The sequence below is a fragment of the Coenobita brevimanus genome, chromosome 13 (genome assembly GCF_032717465.1).
Source record: "Coenobita brevimanus isolate Jiangsu-jjx chromosome 13, ASM3271746v2, whole genome shotgun sequence".
Taxonomy (NCBI): Eukaryota; Metazoa; Arthropoda; class Malacostraca; order Decapoda; family Coenobitidae; genus Coenobita; species Coenobita brevimanus.
Genome location: NC_136966.1, coordinates 8,396,360 through 8,417,443, shown reverse-complemented (window position 1 = coordinate 8,417,443; position 21,084 = coordinate 8,396,360). Strand labels below are relative to the sequence as shown.

The 21,084-nt window shown below is 41.1% G+C and overlaps 1 protein-coding gene across 1 annotated transcript in view; it reads left to right on the top strand.

The window, feature by feature from the left end:
• Positions 1-8,501: 8,501 nt before the first annotated feature.
• Positions 8,502-21,084, top strand: part of LOC145416028 (translation machinery-associated protein 7-like) — a 35,520-nt gene continuing 22,937 nt past the window's right edge. The window contains exons 1-2 of the mRNA XM_080285131.1: positions 8,502-8,550; positions 8,638-8,693. Of these exons, the coding sequence (XP_080141257.1) occupies positions 8,535-8,550; positions 8,638-8,693 (72 nt within the window). The 5' untranslated portion in view covers positions 8,502-8,534. The remainder of the gene's footprint in view (positions 8,551-8,637; positions 8,694-21,084) is intronic.

Sequence of the window (21,084 nt, the reverse complement as noted above, 5' to 3'; positions counted from 1 at the left end):
CTTCCCTGTTTCTTATCACTGCTTTCAAAGAACCAGCAACCTTTCTTCCCTGCTGTACCCTTTCAAGCACTTCACCCTCCAAACTTCCATCCTTACTCATCACACTACCCAAGTACTTAAACGTACTCACATTTTCCAATTCCTCACCATCCAACCTCACTGTACATTCACTGACTTCACCTCTCTCAAAGACCATCACTTTACTCTTCCCTACATTCACCTTTAGATTCCATTTCTTACACACTCTCTCAAACTCATCCACCAAGCCTTGCAGCTCCCCTTCGTCTTCACTCAACAACACAGTATCATCTGCAAACAACAGTACAGGGAGTTTCCAAACACTATCCTCTCTCACCAGGGCCACTCCAACATCCACTACCCTACCTTGTACCTCTTTTATTACCCTATCCATGTACAGATTGAACAACCATGGAGACATGACACATCCCTGTTTCAACCCAACCTTCAAAGAGAAAAATTCACTCAGTTCACCATCCACATGCACTGCAGCCTTCGCACCATCGTACATACTCTTCACAGCATTCAACAACTTCCCATCTACTCCATATATTCTTAACACTTTCCACAATCCTTGTCTATCCACCCTGTCATATGCTTTCTCCAAATCCATGAAAGCCGCATACAACTTCTTTCCCTTCTCTAGAAACTTTTCCACTAAAGATCTAAGAATGAATATCTGATCTACACAACCTCTTCCCTTCCTAAAGCCTCCCTGTTCTTCTCCAACTAATTTCTCTGTTCTTTCTCTAACTCTGTCAATAAGTATCCTTCCATACACTTTTCCTATTGTGCTGCAGCCAAATGCTTTATTTGGCTCAGTTAAGAAATCCTTAGGCTGAAAAGATTAAAATACTGTATACATAATTTCTGGGTAACCAATGATACGTCATGCTTCACTAACAGCGTGTATTTGTGAGCCATTTCAACCAGACTAGATTAGTTGGGATTGGCTCCATGGCTATTCAAGATGTCTATACTGATCCACTGCAGCCCTGTCTCCATGGCTGGACTACCAGTCTCACCTGGTCTTGTGCAAAATGCTGTGTGCATTCACTAAGGCAGAAAAAGAACCATGAACATCCTATGGGATACACCTAACAGCACAAATGAGATAGTTGATGATATTAAAAAAAAAAAAAAAAATGCATGACTGTCATCCAGTATTGATTTGGGAATGTGATTGACTGCAGGTAGGCAACTGTCCCTCCGGGGTCATCCTTTTGGTTCTGTAAACTGTTGATGTCGTGTCTGCATCTTAGTGTGGCATAAGTTATGCTGTGCTCCACTATGTAAGTTACGCTGAATGGGCCTATTCAATCAGTGGGCAACATGTCATATGTGATTCCATTCAACCCAACTCTTTGCAGCCTACCTCAAACATCACTACATCTCTTCAGCACCCACTAATCAAAAACACTGCACAAAACAGTTACCTCCCACACCTTTATCGCAGACTGCTCATGGCCAAACTCCATCTGCTATGACAGTACAGTCATTTGCCCTAGATATCAACACTTTTGTCTTATCTACTTTACTCTCAAACCCTTGTACCCCATTCCATCTCTCAATTTCCTAATTCTTTCTTCCATTATCCTCCCATTCTCTGAGATCAGCACCTGATCATCAGCATACAACACCTCCCATAGAGGTCCAGTTCTGAATTTACATGAGAGAGCTGTATGCACCATTAACAATAAAGAGCTGACAATTGTCCCCTGATGCACAGTAGTGTTCATGGGGTACCACTGTGCACTGCCATAACCACTCTAACCAACCATTCCTCAATCCCAAGCTTTCTCACTGCCCATTTCACCACCTCCCTGGGCACTCTGTCAAAAGCATTTTCTGAATCAACAAAACCAGAAGAACAACACTCTTCCTCCTTTCAAGTTCAAATAAATCTTCATCCACTCATAATCCACAATCTTGAAATATATAACGTATATACCCATACACAATTCTTTGAAATAATGAAGAATCAGTGCAAAACTTCCTGACATAGATTGTAACATCTACCAAGTACACAAAACATTACAAATGGCAGAGACATGAACAGTAGGTTCAAAAAGATATACAGTATATACAGTGCATGCATTACGGACCTAACGTGCCTTTTTAATCAAGAAAGTAAAATTTAATTAATTCAACAGCAGGTGAGCAATGCTGAGATCATATACCTGAAAATAAGTATGTGACTCTTCTAGCATGGTTACGTAACTTGATGGCTGACACTCAGGATGTGCGCTGAATTTCTGGTCACCTACTTCTGGTTGTGCAATAAGTGACCTGTACTGTATAAATGACGGAAGGCTATCAACTGATGTCAGTATGCAATCAGTGACTCAGCAACTCACATCCCAGTAAAGTGAGGGTCACTGTACTGGCTAAGGCCAAAACCCTGTCTGAGACAAAAGTAATTAGAGTGAGAAGAGATGTGACATGAGAGGTGGCTGGAGGGTGAAGGCAACAGGCAGGAAAAGAAGAGAGTTGAACTGCAATCAATGTGGAAGGGCAATGATCAGTGATGAAGTACATGGTCCACACACAGTCCATTAGGTGGAAACTAAAAAGGAAGAATATGCAAAATGGGTCTGATCTGCATTACGCATTTGCAATGACAACTGCAGGGCAGAAGCTGAAAGGCTACTGGTGGTCATAAATGATATCCACAGGCTGTAGGAACAATGACAAGGTACCCAACTCTCCACCAGGGCTCGAGATGAGAGTTGGTGAGAACTGTGAAGCTGACAGAGCTCACAAGAGGACAGAACACCATCCAAGCCAAAGATATCAACACCCAAGAGTTAACAATGGTGGGGACCCAGTTCATAAACCTGGAGTGAACCAGTGTGCAGATCTGAATGCTTAAAACTGGGTGGCAAGAAAGACAGACATGATAACAGATGTACAGTCATAAATGCAAGAAATATTCTATGAACAGCCTATCTGTAATTCCCAGAATGAGACAAGTTTGCTAATAAGGCATCAAGCTTTACTGCTGGTTCAGTAAAAATCATGTAAAAGATACTTCATTGCAATGCTCCAGTTGTTAAAAAAAATAAATAAATAAAATAATGAAGAAGGTGGATGGAAATACTTGCAGACAAAGTATTTTGGGATATATGAATGTAACAACTTATATAAGTGTGAGGATTCAGCTGTACTCCCCAGAACCAGTGTGCACACCCCCAAGAAAACCATCACAAGATGCCAATCACTTAGGTGGTTCAACAGGCATAGAAACAAAATTTAAACATTCACTCATTATCCAATCCTTTTTTATGACATCAGGAATGTAGGGTCCTGAGACTAAGCTATTTATTCCTTACTTTGGTGGCAAGAGTGACCAGCCTCATACACCTGCGACCATCATTTTGTGAGCAATATAATCCAAACCACACCTCCGACGTAAACCATTACTGATTCCATCCAGTAGCAGCACCTTAACCCACTAGGCCACCAGCTACTGTCTGGGTATAAGGTTACTGCCCAATGTGGTAAATAGTCTTCTGGGCTACAAGAAACATTTGGCTTGTCACACAATGTAAAACCACCAAAAGGCAACACTGCACCAAGTGAGAGGATGGTTGGTACCACCAGCTACCACACAACAGATATTACTGGTACAATGATAATGAACACTGTAAAAACTGAAAGACTATACAGAAGGCACTACAAAATGCAACAGGCAGAAACTATGTACAGAAGCAACTTCCGCAGGCAACGAACAAAAGCCTCCCCAAATTCTACTGTACAGGTTCTTAAAGGCACATCAACAAGACTCTACTGGCATTGCAACATTTGGTTACATTTCCACAGAACAAAACACATACACTCAGTTCCTTGTTCCAATCAGTATTCACACATGAAAAACCAGATCTACCATACATATTGTACCAACATCACCACAACCAACAACACCCACTACAGTATTGCCACACACACCCAGGGAGCTACAAAACTACTATCTACGACAGACACAAAACAACAGGACCATGTAACATACCCTGCCTCTAAGGAAAATACAGGCATTTTACACCCATTTTTCTTCAACCCTTCATTTAATTAGGTCAGCCTGTGTAATGTTAGGTTAGATTTGATGATAATGCAGTGATTCAAACTGTTTTCTATATATCCACATTCTTAAGGAAACAAATTTAGTACAATATGCACAAGTGATTACCAACTGATTTTTGAACAAAAAATATTGAAGATAAACAGATTACAACTTCTTTAAGTTTATTAACCCATGGACTGCGCAATTACCTTTTTTAATTCCATCCCATGGTGCGCAAAAAATGAAGAAAAAAGTTTTTTTTAAGTTTTTGTTATTTATAACCTTGAAGATAAACATCCAGGGCATCATCTGGTGAAAGAAAACAATCTCTCTCTCTCTCTCTCCGTCCTTGCGAAGGGCCATGCGTAAATTTACGTAAGGGTATGGTGAAAAAAAAAAAAAATGTTTTTGTTTATCATAAACTTGAAGAAACATCCAGGGCATCATCTGGTGAAAAGAAAAAAAATCTCTCTCTCTCTCTCCGTCTTTGTGTACAGCCATGCATAAGTTTGAGTAGGGGTGGAGTAATTAGCGGTGATGCAAGGCCAGCACAGCCTGAACTGTGGCTCGCAACGCAATGTTACCCAGCCTGAGCTGTGGCTCGCAATCAATGGCTTAAAGAAAGCTACCTGATTATCCCCAACAGTATGTCTGCTGCCGATCCTGCTGACATATCAGCACACTAAACATGCTTAAATGTATACAATTTAAAAACCATAAATAGCAGTGGAAACCTAACTGGAGAGGTGTTGAAACCTAACTGGGGGGCTATGCCCCCAGCTCCCTAAGTGATTAAAACCTACCTCACGGCATGCAGACTAAAATCTGTATTAAGTACAACTTGTACCATACCTGTATCATGCAGTAAGAGCATTCGGTAATCACGGCACATTTGGTAATCACACGACGATGGAATGGCAGAGGTAGGTGTGATCATAAAGCAAATCTGGTAAGTGTACGCTTTACTTTAAGTAACAGAAAGACCTTACCAATTCAATTCATTTTCCTCCAGTTTGTTTTCTGTATTTTTCTGACTATTTTCAGGGTAGTAAATGACCTTTTCCTACTGATAATCTCCCCCGTTATTATCATCATGGTCCTTAAGCCGTACCTATGGTTGTTTCCGGCATGATGGAAGAACCTTACTCAAACGTACTCAAAGGTGGATTTCATTTCCCATTTTCATACAGGGAGTTAGGTTAGGTTATGTCTGGTTAGATTTGGTTAAATTATTACATATTATTATGCAAAGTTTGGTTTTGTTTAGTTTAACTCTTGGGTTAGAACAGTCGCTTCTGCCATTACAGCGATGAATCAAACAAGAGCTGACGCGACAGAACATAGCTTAATACAATGAGGAAACAGAGCTAACAAGAAACACTTATTTACCACCTCAGAATTAATCAGAAAAATATGACAGACTATCAGGAAGAACTAATTTGGTAAGGAGCTTCAACTGCCATGTGGAGAGGATGGACAGACTAATGAGGAGAGTGGATGTACGAGATAGAGATTTTTAATTTTTTTTTTATTTTTTTTTTATGCGAGGAAGAAGGAACCAAAGGCCATGAGCCCGCAGTAACAGTTCCCTCAAAGAGAAAAACAAAATACAATAGAGAACCAAGTTCAAGATCCGATCATTTTGAGATGCCTGGACACACTGCGTTTGAAAGACTGGAGATCATAGGCAGCAGGAAATACAGATAGAGGGAGACAGTTCCAGAGCTGACCTGTTGCATAAATGAAAGACTGGGAGTAACGGTTAACTCTTGCATTAGAGAGTTGGGCAGAAAAGGAATGAGAGTTAAAAAAAAGGATGAGATGGAGGGATGGAGTGCACAGGTATATGAAAGAGGGGAGTGTGAGCTGGTAGCAAGGCACTGAAATGGCAGGGGACAGGGCGACATGAAGGCAATTTGTTTGTGGCCACCCGTTATGGGATTAAGGCGTCTAGCAACAGATAGAGGTAGATAGTTTCTACTGCTTATGTTTAACCCAAACTCTTGTGTAGTAATGGTGGGGTGAAAATCTGGGTAAATAAAAACAGTCACGCTGCGATGCAAGCTGTTTCCTTATAGACCTATAGTACCTTCTCAAGGAAAATATTTTTGGTATATACTAAATACGATACATCTCCGGTGATAAACATTTGATTTTCGACCAAAAAATATTCGAGAACACACAAAATATACCAATAGTACCTAGCGATATTACAGAAAGCCGCCTGAGCACCCGATAGCGTGTTTACTGCTAATCCTGCCAACTGGACATGATGTCAGCATGCCAAACAAACTTAAATATATACAATTTAAAAACCATAAATGGCAAGGAAAATCTAACTGGCGTCGTTGGTTCCTAATTGGGGGGCTTTGTCCCCCAGACCCACCGATGATTATAACCTACCACACAGCATGCAAATGAAAATCGTACCTACCTCACAGCAAGCACACTAAAATCATGCATTGGGTAAAATTTGTGCCAAAACAATATTGTGCATTAAAAGAGTTTGTTCATGGTGCGTTCAACAATCATCACACACCGAGGCAATGGCAATGGTAGGTGCAATCATAAAGCAAATCTGTATATACATCAACAGAGGATATATCCATTAAAATGATACAGGTCAGCAAAACTGTGCTTGGTGATTAAATGAAAACACTTCATATTCCACACAATCAATGATACACGCAGTATGAAGGGCAATAATGGTATCTATTTATGAACATATTTAAAAACCAACATTAACAAAGCCCATTATATACACTTATAAAAAACAACAAAGGATCCTGTCAATACTTCATACCAATGAGAAATTTGGAAATACCGTGTCACAGTCATACACAAATCCGTTTCTTACAGAAAATTTGGGGAAGTCCGCACTCTTTAATAATAAACACCAAAATTTATAAAACCTGGAAATTCTTATATGTACATGTTGTAACAAGTCATCTGAAGTATCATCTGCCTTACTTTTACCGTATTAACTAACTTGAGGAACTTTGCATGACGAGTACTGTACAACTTTTATCTCCCGGATTAATGGATTTCTTCGTGCCTCACAACGGACAGAACCATAACATAAGCAATATCATCACATTGATCTTCGCATGTTTTAAGACATTACAGCAGACATAGGCTAACAGCGCCAAGTTTGACGCATTTATGCACTCACCAATAACTTCCGCTTAGCCTCACACGTTGGCGGCGCGGTTTTGTTGACACTCCATCAGCTGATGAGCTGATGGGAGTTGGCTTGATTTCGGCATAAAAATAATATTATTCAAACTGGATTTTAAGTTAATGTAGTTGCAGCAACTTTCATATTGAGAAATTGAAATTATAAATTATATGAGTACCAGCAATGAAAGATTCCAACCAAAGCATTTTCACCTTACCCTTAAATTCACTCTTTTCACCATCTTATTTTCATTCATTCTCTTCACGTACCCACAACATCTAAGCAAAGTATCTGCAACTCTATTGTTTACATATGTCCTTACTTCAAACCCCAATACCCGGTTAAGGGAGAGGGGAACCCCCTTATTCCAGTTTTACTCCCTCGCTGTTAGCTTCTACTTTTTTTTTTTTTTTTAAACTCTCAGTCTACTCTTCTCTCATATGCCCCCTTTTCTTGCATCCAAACTAGCCATTACTTTCTCTTTTCCTCCACTGCCCTTTGACTCCAAATCCCACTAATCTGAGGCCTACCTTTTTACTTGTTAACCTCACGCCACCGCACACAGCTCTACATTTCTTATCCAAACGTAATTTATAGCCTATATTCTCCACAAGATTTCCAAATCCATTCTCTTTCAATTTACTGTGAGTCCTCCACTGCTTGCACATGATATTCATTTGCTGCTGCTTGGTTTTTAAGCTTCAATTTTATTCTGTCTCTGACCGCTCGTTTCTTTATCATGCCCGTTTTAGTTTTGTCTAACACACCACAGCCCTAAGATCCTGTATCGTCCCCTCACTACCCTTCTGCCAACATTCCCAAGCATTTTTCCACATGCAAGTAATAAGTTAAGCACTTTTCAATACCATCTCCAGCCTTTTTTCCAGACCACAATGTTGCGCGTATGTATAAAATAGTAATCCCTTCTGTTGAATACTATGAAATAATTAACGTGTATGTATTTCACACTCACGGGCAGTGATATGCATTATGATTACATTATATTTCATACTTCCTTAAGGCTACTACTAAAATAATAGAATTGCAATAGCCGAATTCACGGAAATAAAATTCGAATTTCGCGGCTAGAAAATCACATGATGCATCAAAATGTAAAATCTAATAACAATGGATATTCAAAGAAGTTAGCTATATATTTGCATTCTCACAATTTTTCTATTTAATGCTATGGAAGTAAGAGTAGAGATATAAATATTTTCATCGGCATAAACAACAACACGGGTGTTCGAGTCAGGCTGTAGACACGAGAGAGGCAACATGTCTGGTCGCGAAGGTAATATTTATTTCTTCTGTGTATGTAATCAATATTTCGTGTCGTGGACGTAGTCAAGAACCTTATCCAAAATATCGTATATTTCAGGTGGGAAGAAAAAGCCCCTGAAGGCCCCAAAGAAGCAGAATCAGCAAATGGATGATGTGAGTATGAACCAAGCATGGCCAGGGCTACTTTTGTACTTATCGACTTTAGTGAAATAAAGGTAATCACATGATGTGAGGTCTCGGTGTAGATATGGACACCGTAAAGCTCCGTAGCAGTAAGAATATCAAGCATGTCATTTATGTGTAATTAAATTTATTCCGCTATTTTAAGGGACTTCCACGAAACTTTGTGGTAGGAAACGACTATACCATATTAGAGTCAGGAGATCCTTTACACAGCACTTCCTTGTGACTAGCACCCTATTCTTGTGTTAACCTGCTGAAGCAACTCAGCACTGCAAGTGTAGATATAGCAGTTTTATCCCAAGTTTAAGTGAACAAGGTATAGAAGGCTATTGATTGTCGGGATAATATTTAGTAGAAGCGACAACTGGAAGTCGAGTGGTTTTAGAGGTTCTGCTTACGGTATATGAAGTTTTGCTAACATTTTTCCTCTGATACTTTCATTGCAATGGACCTTCTGGCACTCCATTGCAATTGACCCCCAGAGAGGATTAATGACATCAAAGAGGGGAGGGGTAGACCGAGAAAGACATGGGATGAGGTCATTAAGTGTGACCTCAGGGTTAAGGGACTGAACAGGGAGGCTGCAATGGATCGTGCAGCGTGGAGAGCCACCATTAGGTGACCAAGGCCAACACATGCAAGCATGTTGGAGCCTTTAAAAACAAAAACGAAAGAGGGGAAAGAGTTAATCTACAATGGAAGTGTCATAGAGGTGTTAGCCAATGGTGAGATATAAATGGAAAACATCAAACTACGGTATTTGAATGCCAGTTGTGACCTGCTAAATATATATTGATTGTTGCTGATAGTTAGCTTGTAAAACATAATGAAACTGGCCATTACACTGGCAAATTGTCCTTGGTTATGTAGCCATTGTACCTACCATAGAGGTAAAGAAAATTCCTGTTGCAATCTTACAGATACAAGCTTTGGTAAATGTTTACTAAACCATAACACCAGATTCCTAAGAAATAATATATTAATTTGTTTCATAGCTCTGTTAGTGGTGCAATGAATTACTGAATTGACACTTTTAGATAGAAAATATAATTTTATCACCATATAGGTTCATACACACCAAATTATTGTAAATTCAGTAAAAAAAAAAGAAAAGAAAATTGTTTAACTATTAATAAAAAATTAGAGCAAAAATCTGCTAAAATTGGGAGCGTTTCACCTGTAGCTTGATGCTCGCCTTAACAGACTTCTGTTTTGTATAAATATTGATTTAAAATGCAAATACATGTACAGTATTGCACTTGAAATTAGTATTAAGATGTGTTGACAATCTGTGAAATACCTGCTAACTTCAGCATGTTTTTGCTCTAAATCCCAATTTTTAAATTAATAGTTAAATTAAGCAAAAAAATTTTTACTGGATTTTACGTACTTCCTTAGCTTTTATCATTCTTTTTCTGTGCCTGCCCTCCTGTCTTCCTATTTCTCCCATCTTTCCTGTCACTTCTTATTGCTTTTCTTTCCTTTACAGGTGGCTTTACATTGAGTGACAAGCCAAATGGTTTCCTGTAAGCCAAGAAACCATTTACAATGCTGGGTGGTAACCATATAACCAAACCATACGTGCTCCCTACGTGTCAACAAGTGGGTTGGTGGAGGGTTGGTGCCCCTCCCTGTAAAACAACTAACTCAGTGTCAAATGGCCACCCTTTGTGGGATTGTGGTGTCTGGCAATAGATAGATAGATAGATAATTAGGAATATATATATATATATATATATATATATATATATATATATATATGGAGGAGGCGGTGGCTGAATCGGTAGAGAGGCGGCCTGCAGTCCTAATGGACCCAGGATCGAATTCTGGCTGGGGCAGGGAACAGTTTAAGGATTTGAATTTCCTAAAAAGCAGACTTTCCTGATCTACCATATGACCCACCGACATGTTGTAAAAGTACCCCTGCTAATACCAGTACACGAGTCCCGTATGAGACAGCCCTAGCATGTATTCAATATGGACGGTGGGTGTTAGTGCCGTAGTGGTGACATGTGGAGGTGTAGGACGACTACTGGACCTTGGGATTGGTCACTGCCCCCAAGAAATAGGCCCTGAGCCTTTGCCCAGAGTTGTACACGTAAATATATATATATATATATATATATATATATATATATATATATATATATATTTATTATATATATATATATATATATATATATATATATATATATATATTAAGCGTCCAACTCTGGGCATAGGCTTCACTGCCTGCTATCAAGGCCCAGTAGTCCTACATACCATACACCCCTACATGTCACCACTTCGGCGCCAGACGTGGGCATGATTATTTAAAATGATTATTATTTGATATTGATTATTTCCCTGAATATTTTTGTGATTAAGATTTGATTAGGATTATTATGTTTTATTATTTTTTATTATGATTAGATTTTTCTTAAACTTTTATGATTATGATTAAATTATGATTATAATCATATTAAATTGTGATTTTTTGGTTAAATTTAAAAACATATTATTAACCCCTTAAACGCGTCCGTGAACAGTCGACCCCCCCCCCCGAGTGGCGGGGTTGTATCGCGGTCTGAGTACCTGTAGGAAAATATTAGCCAAAAATCAGAGATTAACCCTAGAACATTATACTTGGTATGGCAAATAGTACTTACATTCAGCTTTCTCCAGAGACAGGTGTTGAGCCTTCGTGGACTACCCAAGGACTTGTGGAGACTTGCAAAGTTGGGTAACCAAATCTTCACTTTCACACCTCCAGCAACCCGGTTTCCCCTCCACCACAGCCTCATTCTGTCACAGTAAACTTTATACTACAACGTAAAGGTAGTTTGGAATCCTTATTTGTACAATAAGCACTGAAAATAAGGCTAAAATCAACAAAGCGTACGGCCGACCTGCAGCACGGCGGCGGTCTTCCCGTCACTTAACAAACATTTCCATTTTCACAGCTAAAAACATGTATACTACATTATTTTCAATCATATTACTTCCCAAAAGATCACCGCGGCGCGCTTTTTATTCTGCCTTACGCCCGTTACTTTATTCTCATTCCTGTCGGCCGCTTGCACTGACTCGAAAGAGCTAGAACTCGCCATAATGTCACTTTGAAAGCCTGCTGTAAACTGACGCTAAACAGGGGCAAACCCTGCGAAAAAAAGCTAGTGTTACAACTGGGGAAACAAGCGTTTCCTATTAGCATAAACTGCTTGTGAGAGGAGAGCGCAGATTTGCAGTTCTGAGCACTCAGAGCGCTGCCATGTATCACAGCCAGGCTGGCCGGGCCGTGGTGGGGGGGGGGACGGGGGAAAAACGCGATACTGTACTTGGCAACAACAGAGGTCAGTAGTACAAAGGTAAAGTATGCTAATTGTAGCTAAAGGGTGGTGGTACTGATAGACAATACCAGCTGGAGCCTGCTTCTATCTATCTATAGCCCGACGCCCTAATCCCGCAAAGGGTGGCCGCAGACAAAACGCCTCCAAGTCACTCTGTCACCCACCATTTGACTCCCCTCCCCCCAACTCACCCCCCCCCTCATATACCTCTCAACTCCATCCCTCCACCTCATCCTCGGTCTACCCCTCCCTCTCCCTTCCTCCACCTCACCTACATACACCCTCTTAGTCAGTCTTTCATTCTCCATTCTCTTCACATGTCCAAACCACCTCAGTGTATTTCTCCTAATCTTTTCAACCACATCCACATCTACCCCACAATGTTCCTTCACTTCTTCATTCGTCAACCTGTCCCTCCACGTCACTCCACATGCTCCTTTCAAATTTACTAGAATCGCAAACGCGACGCTCCGCCGTTATGTCCTTTTCGCCGAGCGTCGCAAACGCGACGCTGCGCGTTTAAAGGGTTAAAGTAATTATGATTTAGGTTACTTTTTATGGAGGTAATAAATTTTTCAAAAAGTATTTTAGTGGTAAGTCATAAGATCAGTGGTAGCAATTGACGAAGAGAGTGTATGTGAGTGAGGTGGAGGGGGGAAGAGGGAGGAGGAGGCCAAGGATGAGATGGAGGGATGGGGTGGAGAGGTATATGAGAGAGGGGGGTGTGAGTTGGGAGCAGGGCAGTGAAATGGTGGGGGACAGGATGACGTGGAGGCGATTTGTTTGTGGCCACCCCAAACGGGATTGAGGCATCTGGCAATAGATAGATAGATAGAGGCCATTTAAAATCAATTTTCAACTCATGTAATAAAAAAAAAAAAAAAAAAATTGTAAGGTTTTATTAGTTATGGTAACACAATAGTGGAGTAGACTGTAGCACCAGTCGAGCAGGGCAGTACTCCCGAGGTGGATGGAAAGCTGATGACAGGGAGTGCTGGAGTTCCCGTTTCATCAGCCCTCAGGACTAGCTCCTGACCATCCCCCTTTGCTGAACTTTTTCAGTGTCTCAGTTACACAGAGAGTAAGCCAGCATGCTCTCCAGTACAAATTTCTCTAACTGTCTTCACCAAACTACATGCACAGTACACACTACACTTCTTATTCAAAATTCACCAAAAATGGCGTCAATTCACCCAGCCTCGGAGTCCCCGGGGGGGGGGACCATAAATGCCCCCGCCATCTGCCCCTCTCCCGGTGATGACTCGAGGTGCCTGGAACCACTGTCTGACTCTCTTCTTCTTCATTTCTGCAACATTCGCGGCCTTTCATCTAACTTTCGCTCTGTTGAGCACCACCTCTCCTCCTCTAAACCTCACCTTCTTTTTCTAACGGAGACTCAGCTGTCTGAGGCAACTGACAGCAAACCCTTTTCTGTATCCTCCTACTTTCTCTATACTCATTTCAAAGCCAAAGGTGGCTGTTGTGTATGCATACGCAACGACTTATCTTGCTCTCGTGTTCCTGAACTTGATTCTTCTGAATTCTCCACACTCTGGCTTCGGCTTTCCTGTCATTCTCTGACTAAATATATCTGTGCTGTTTACTTATCCCCTAATTCTACTGACTATCAAAAATTCTTCGACTATCTTACTTCTACGATGGAACACATTCTGTCCATTTCTCCTTTCTCTGAAATCTCCATTTTTGGAGATTTCAATGTTCACCACCACCTTTGGCTCTCCTCTCCTTTCACGGATCCACCTGGTGAACAAGCCTACATCTTTTCTATCCTTAATGACCTAGAGCAGCTTGTACAGCACCCTACCCGTATCCCTGACCGCCTTGGAGAGAGCTCCAACATACTTGACCTCTTCCTCACAACTAATCCTTCTGCTTACTCTGTTAATCTTTTCTCTCCGTTGGGCTCCTCCGATCACAACCTTATTACCTTAACCTGTCCTATCACTCCGGTACGGCCTGTGGACCCTCCAGGGAAACGTCGTCTGTGGCATTTTGGAGCCACGGACTGGGAGGCCCTCAGGCAGTACTTCTTTGATTTTCCCTGGAATGATTATTGCTTCCATGGCCGTGAGCCATCTGAGTGTGCCTTGCACATTACGGAGGTTATTCTCTCGGGCATGGAAGCATACATTCCTTTCTCATATCCTTTGACTAATGCAAGAAAGCCTTGGTTTAATCACGCTTGTTCTAATGCTGTCCGCAACAAGGAGAAGGCCTACAAAAGGTACCAGAGCCAACCCACCCCTGAATCACATAATCTTTACGTTTCTGCCCGGAATCGTGCTAAGTCTGTTCTTCGCTCTACTAAAAATAATTTCATCCATACTAAATGCTCTCAACTCTCCAACTCGAATTCTTCCCGCTCCTTCTGGCACCTTGCCAAAAATCTTTCTAACAACTTTACCTCATCATCCTTCCCTCCTCTTTTCTACTCTGATGGTTCTGTAGCTATTTCTTCTACTGATAAAGAAGATCTCTTCGCACAGACTTTCTCCTCCAATTCCACCTTAGACGATTCCGGTGCTGTTCCTCCATCACTTCCCCCCTCTGACTTCCTCATGGCTGACATTAAAATTTCTTCAGTTGATGTATTTTCTGCCATCACTGGCCTTAATACTAACAAGGCATATGGGCCTGATGGGGTCCCTCCTGTTGTTCTCAAGAACTGTGCTTCTGTGCTTACACTCTGCCTAGGCAAACTATTTCGCCTTTGTCTGTCAACTTGTACCTTTCCTTCTTGCTAGAAGTTTGCTCTCATTCAGCCGGTCCCAAAGAAGGGTGACCACTCCCAACCCTCTAACTATCGTCCAATTGCTTTAACGTCCTGTATTTCAAAAGTTTTCGAGTCAATTCTTAATAGAAAAATTTTAAGGCATCTTTCCTATCACAACCTTCTTTCCGATCGTCAGTATGGGTTCCGTCAGGGACGCTCCACTGGCGATCTTCTCACCTACCTTTCAGACTCCTGGTCATCCTCCTTTCGGGACTTTGGCGAAAGCTTTGCCATTGCACTTGACATCTCAAAGGCTTTCGATCAAGTCTGGCATAAATCTTTAATTTCCAAACTGCCCTACTACGGTTTCTATTCTTCTATCTGTGCCTTCATCGCTAGCTTCCTTTCTGGTCGTTCTATAGCCGCTGTTGTAGACGGCCATCGTTCTTCTCCTAGATCTATCAACAGTGGTGTTCCTCAGGGCTCTGTCCTATCACCAACTCTCTTCCTTTTATTCATCAATGATCTTCTAAGCTGTACATCTAATCCTATCCACTCATACGCTGATGACTCCACCCTTCACCTTTCCATTCGGTTCCCGCAACGCCCATCTCAACAGTTACTTCAAGAAACAAGGGATGAGGCTATGGCACACCTAATGTCTGACTTGGCTCATATCTCTGACTGGGGTAAAAATAATATGGTTGTCTTTAATGCATCTAAGACTCAGTTCTTACACCTATCAACCCGACAAAATCTTCCACAGGTATACCCACTAATGTTTAATAATATTCAGCTTAATCCTGCATCATCCTTGAACATGCTTGGGGTTTCATTTACTCGGGACTTATCTTGGAAAGATCATATTACATCTCTTGTAAAATCTGCTTCCAAGAGATTGGGTGTGCTAAGCCGACTCCGCTCTTTCTTTACCCCTGCACAATTGTTGACTCTATACAGGGGTTTTATCCGCCCCTGTGTGGAGTACAACTCTCATGTGTGGGGAGGCTCCCCACATACAGCTCTTCTCAATAGGGTGGAGTCAAAGGCTTTTCGTCTCATTAACTCTCCTCCTCTTACTGACTCCCTTCAACCTCTGTCTCTTCGCCACACTGTTGCATCTTTATCTCTTTTCTATCGCTACTTTAATGGTCACTGCTCCTCTGAACTGTCTGCTTGCATTCCTCCACCTCTACGACGGGCGCGTAGCACCCGTCTGGCAGCAAACTCTCATCCCTTTTCTGTCCAACTCTCTAATGCAAGAGTTAACCGTTACTCCCAGTCTTTCATTTATGCAACAGGTCAGCTCTGGAACTGTCTCCCTCTGTCTGTATTTCCTGCTGCCTATGATCTCCAGTCTTTCAAACGTAGTGTGTCCAGGCATCTCAAAATGATCGGATCTTGAATGGCTCTCTATTGTATTTTGTTTTTCTCTTGGAGGGAACTGTTACTGCGGGCTCATGGCCTTTGGTTCCTTCTTCCTCGCATTAAAAAAAAAAAAAAAAAAAAAATACTGTTGAAAAACATCAGCTCCTACAAATGTGCATCATATAACCTAAATGCACTAACAAAAAAATATATTTCATGCTCAAACTAAAGATACTTCAGTCTGTGATTTAAAAAAAAATAACACTGCAGAAACATACTATGAAGGTATCACACATGAAACAAAATACAAAAATGGGTTAACTTAAAACTAAGTTTGGATTCATATCCTCACTGACAGGCAAGTTTTAAAAAGTTCATAACTGAATATGCTTGTTGCATTTGATAAACATCAGCTCCTCAAAGCAGACATCAGTCACTCTGCAGCACTCATGTCGAATGACTCTTCCAGCAATGGAAAAAAGTCTCTCAGCTGGTGCTGAAGATGCTGGGATGCACAGATAGCGGAGGGCTAATTTTGTGAGTTCTGGGAATGTCACTTGATTCTGTTGCCAGAAGAGAAGGAGATCAGTTTCATCTGCTGTTGGCTGACTCAGATAAGATTCTACTTGTAACTGAAATGATTATGAGGGCACTGAAGGGCTGCTTGATGGGACCATGAACCTGAACAGCTTGCGCCTGTCTTTGGGTGTGGCTCCTGGGGCGGCTGTGTCATTGGTCTCGATAGAATCACTGGAAGTAATATCATCTACTTTTGAGTTAAGAAGAGCTTTCACCATCTTAACTTTGCTGAACACCAGTCCATCTTGAAACGTGGATCTAGAAGGGAAGGCAGCTGAAAAATCTCTATGTCTTCATGGATGCTGAAACTCCTGTCAGTAGAGTTCATGAGAGTGGTAACCATCTTTGACTTATACACAAGTGATAGTTGTTGAAGTTCAGCCTTCAGTCCACGAATACATGGAATAACCTTACTTGATGTTACAGTATTCTCTCCTTGGCATTCTAGAGTTGCTACCTCAAAAGGTGTTGGGATGTCAGTGATTTCTGTGATGAGATTAAGTTCGTATTTGTTCAGCTTTCCTGGGTAGTCCAGCTGAACAAGCTTTACTGGGTCAATACTGAGAACAGAACAGAGCATTTTAATACTGCTGTTCCATCTGCCAGAGTTCTTGGCTTGGGGTCTGCATGCACATTCAAGAATGTTCGAAGCAAGAGCAGAGTGGTGAATGTGGGATACGAGATGAGAGGCTTTTCCAATAACCTCTGATACAGGTCCAGTTTCCTCCAGGCCATCCTTCACAGTATTTTGTAAGTTGTGAAGAAAATAGCAAAATGCTCAGGCAAGAGCTCCAGGATCTTCTCGTTATTTGCAGGTACGTCAAGGGCATCCTCTTCATCCTCACTCTCACTGACAGAATCTTGAGCGGCAACTTGATCATCAATGCCAGGAAGTGTCACAAAAGCTTTCAGCATATGACTGGCAGTGTCTGTAACAACTGTGAGGATCTTATTTTCAAGGTGAAAGCTTGTAATGATTTTGTGTGGGTATGGAAGTTTGAAGTTCTACGAACATTGTCACCAACTAGCTTGTCACAGTGCTTACACTTTAACTTCACTCGACTGTTGGGTTCTGCTGTAGATGACCCATGAAAGTGGTCAGGTATAACCGGTAACAGTCAACAGAAGTGTCTGCTTGGTTAAGTGTCTGGGACTGAAGTGAGGAATGGGAGTGAGTACTGAGGTAACTAGCCAGCTGCCAGCCTCATAACAGGTTGACATGTATAAACAGGTAGAGTGGTACCATGCGTGCTAAGCATGCTGGAACATGTATGTGACGTGTATGGCAGCACTGGCTGGTGTATCAAGGAGAAACTGTAAGAGAGTAACATTGTTACATAATTAAGAAATAATCACAATTATCATATTTTAATCATTGATTATTGCTTGTAAATTTTTTATCATGATTTGATCATGATTTTAACTATTGTGTAAATTTTGATTAGATTAGATTATGATTATATAACTTACCAAGAAATTGATTATGATTTGATTATGAAAACATAATCACGGCCATGGATTATGATCTTTTGATTAATAATCACAATCATGCCCATGTCTGTTCGGCGCTAACACACACCATCCATGCTGAATACATGCTAGGGCTGTCTCATACAAGACTGTTGTACTGGTATGAGCGGAGGTATTTTTACGACATGTCGGCGGGTCTTCTGGTAGATCAGTAAAGTCTGATTTAATGAAATTCAAATCCTTAAACTGTTCTCTGTCCCAACGGGGATTTGAACATGGGTCTGGTTGGCCTGCAGGCCACCTCTCTACCGATTGAGCCATACTGTATATTAACCTATGTGGTGGTAAAAATTATAATATTTTTCAATTAAAAGTGTTGATTCAGTCATTTGTCACACCAGTTTCTCATGTGTTTTTTTCCGCAAATAAAAATTAACAAGATATTGTGGGGTCTTTTATGTGGTGTTAAGGCTTTGGAAACATCAAACCTAACCTAGCTCCCCCCCCCTTTTTATTATGGAAAATATACAAACGAATGCCAGTCCATTTTCTATCTGTATGTTGCCTGACTATCCCTACGTGTCAAGTGGGGTTGGTGGAGGATTAGTGCCCCTCCCCGTAAAACAATTAACTCTAAGCCCTTGGCCACCCCGTCTGGGATACATGGTGTCTGGCAATGAATGAAAATGAATGTTGCCTGACGCCTTAATCCTGTAAGGGGTGACCACAAACAAATCGCCTCCATTTCGCCCTGTACCCCGCCATTTCATTGCCCTGCTTCCAGCACCCCGCCCCCTCTCTCTCATATACCTCTCCACTCCATCCCTCCATTTCATCCTTGGCCTCCCCCTCCCTCTCCCCCCCTCCACCTCACTCACATACACTCTCCTCATTAGTTTCTCACTCTCCATCCTCGTCACATGGCCACACCATCTCATTGTGTTTCTCCTAACACTTCCTATCACATCCACATCCACACCACAATGCTTCTTCACTTCCTCATTTGTCAGTCTGTCTCTCCATGTGACTCCACATGCTCCTCTCAAATATCTTATTTCCACAGCTCTCACTCAATCCAATTTAACCTTCCGAAACATCACAACCTGTGTCATTCAGACCTAACCAAGACCAATTTCACATCTTACCCTATGTCATCGACAGAGTCCATCTTGACTGATTTCAAATGTCAAGACTTGCAACACCCACTTCAGCCTTCTGATTGGGTGAATCAAAACCATAATGCCCCAGTAAAAACAAGAGCACACTGTCTGTGACCATAATTTACCACCAGGAAACAAAAACATATCTTTTTTAATGGACGAAATGTAATAGCACAGGTACACATTAAAGACCCCAAAATATCTCGCTAATTTTAAATCTGCGGAAGAAAGTTGACTTACAACTGTGCTATGAATTGAATCCCTTTGTTATTTCTTAGGAAGCTAGTGTCAAGGTTTGGTACTCAGTCCTAAGTTTTGAATCACCATACTGTAACCTAGTATTCCAGACGTTTTAGCCATTTTTTTTATTTTTTTTTTTTTTTTTTTTTTTTTTTAGCAGTAATTTGGGACAAGGTGTAGGAGAGTTTCCATTGACCAGTGTTGATAATATTATGATGATTAGTTTAATGATTATATAATTAATTTATGACACCAAAATTCCACAGAAGTACCGGTACTCTACTTGTATGAAACTAACGACAGTAAGGTCAAGATTTTTACCGTGATCGTGGCATCTTTGAGGAGTCACTAATTTGATTTTGCCCCAAAACCAATTAGTCTCCAAGTGTTCTGGTTAGGTTAAGTTAAAGTAAGTAAGATTAAAGTAACTTAGGTGAGGTTGTTAGATTAAAGTAGGTTTGGTTAATCATGATGGAACGACTGGTGATAGATTGATCTTGTGGCCGATTCCATCTGCCAGCCGGGCAAGATGGGCAGCTGTTTGCTTGTAAAACTGATGGGGTTTTATCATTCTTCGTGATTACTCATCAGTGCAACTTTCCTGACTACTGTGATTATTTGGCTGTAGTTTATTGATAAGTACAGTTCCAAATTATGTGCACTGGAGCTCATTCAAATTTTCACCATAATTTGTTCAACAAACTTTGCTATGGCATCCGTTGCAAATTACATGCAGTGTGGAAGAGAGAAAGTTGATGAATATTTACTGGCAACCTAGTCCTACATCAAATTTAAGGAGGAGAGAGGGAATCAGTCATAACCAATGTAACATAACAAGAGAGCCACATCCATTGCACCTAACCTGGGCAAAGTTCAGAGCTGAAGCTTCAGCATTCATATAGCAAACTTTGAAGATCACCCACAACTGCCACTTATGCATTTGGTAAATCTGTGGCTAAGAGAACAACTGAGATGAGAATCTTTACAGACATCATATCTATATTGTTCTTTCACAGGTTGTTTTTCATAAATTACTGTGATTTGGTGAAAATCTAGGAGTGAGTTGCACTTACCAGCAGATTACACTGTAACCTAGTGATCATAGTGATTGCTTTCAAAAGTTTAAGAAATACATAATTTTGTAGATATGGTACCATATTAATGGTCAAACCTCAGCAATTTTTTATGCAAACGTGGACAGGTGGTTGACAGTCTTGATCAGCTTTCAGATCAGTAAGTATGGTACTGTATTCAAACTAAATCCTTATCATTAAATTATCACCAGTTGTTAATGTTTGGCCATGTGGAGAGGATGGAGAGTGAGAGACTGACGAGGTGAGTGTATGAGAGTGAGGTGGAGGGGGGGAGGCCGAGGCTGAGATGGAGGGATGGAGTGGAGAGGTAGGTATATGAGAGAGGGGTGTGAGCTGGGAGCAGGGCAGTGAAATGGCATTAGACAGGGCAACATGGAGGCAACTTGT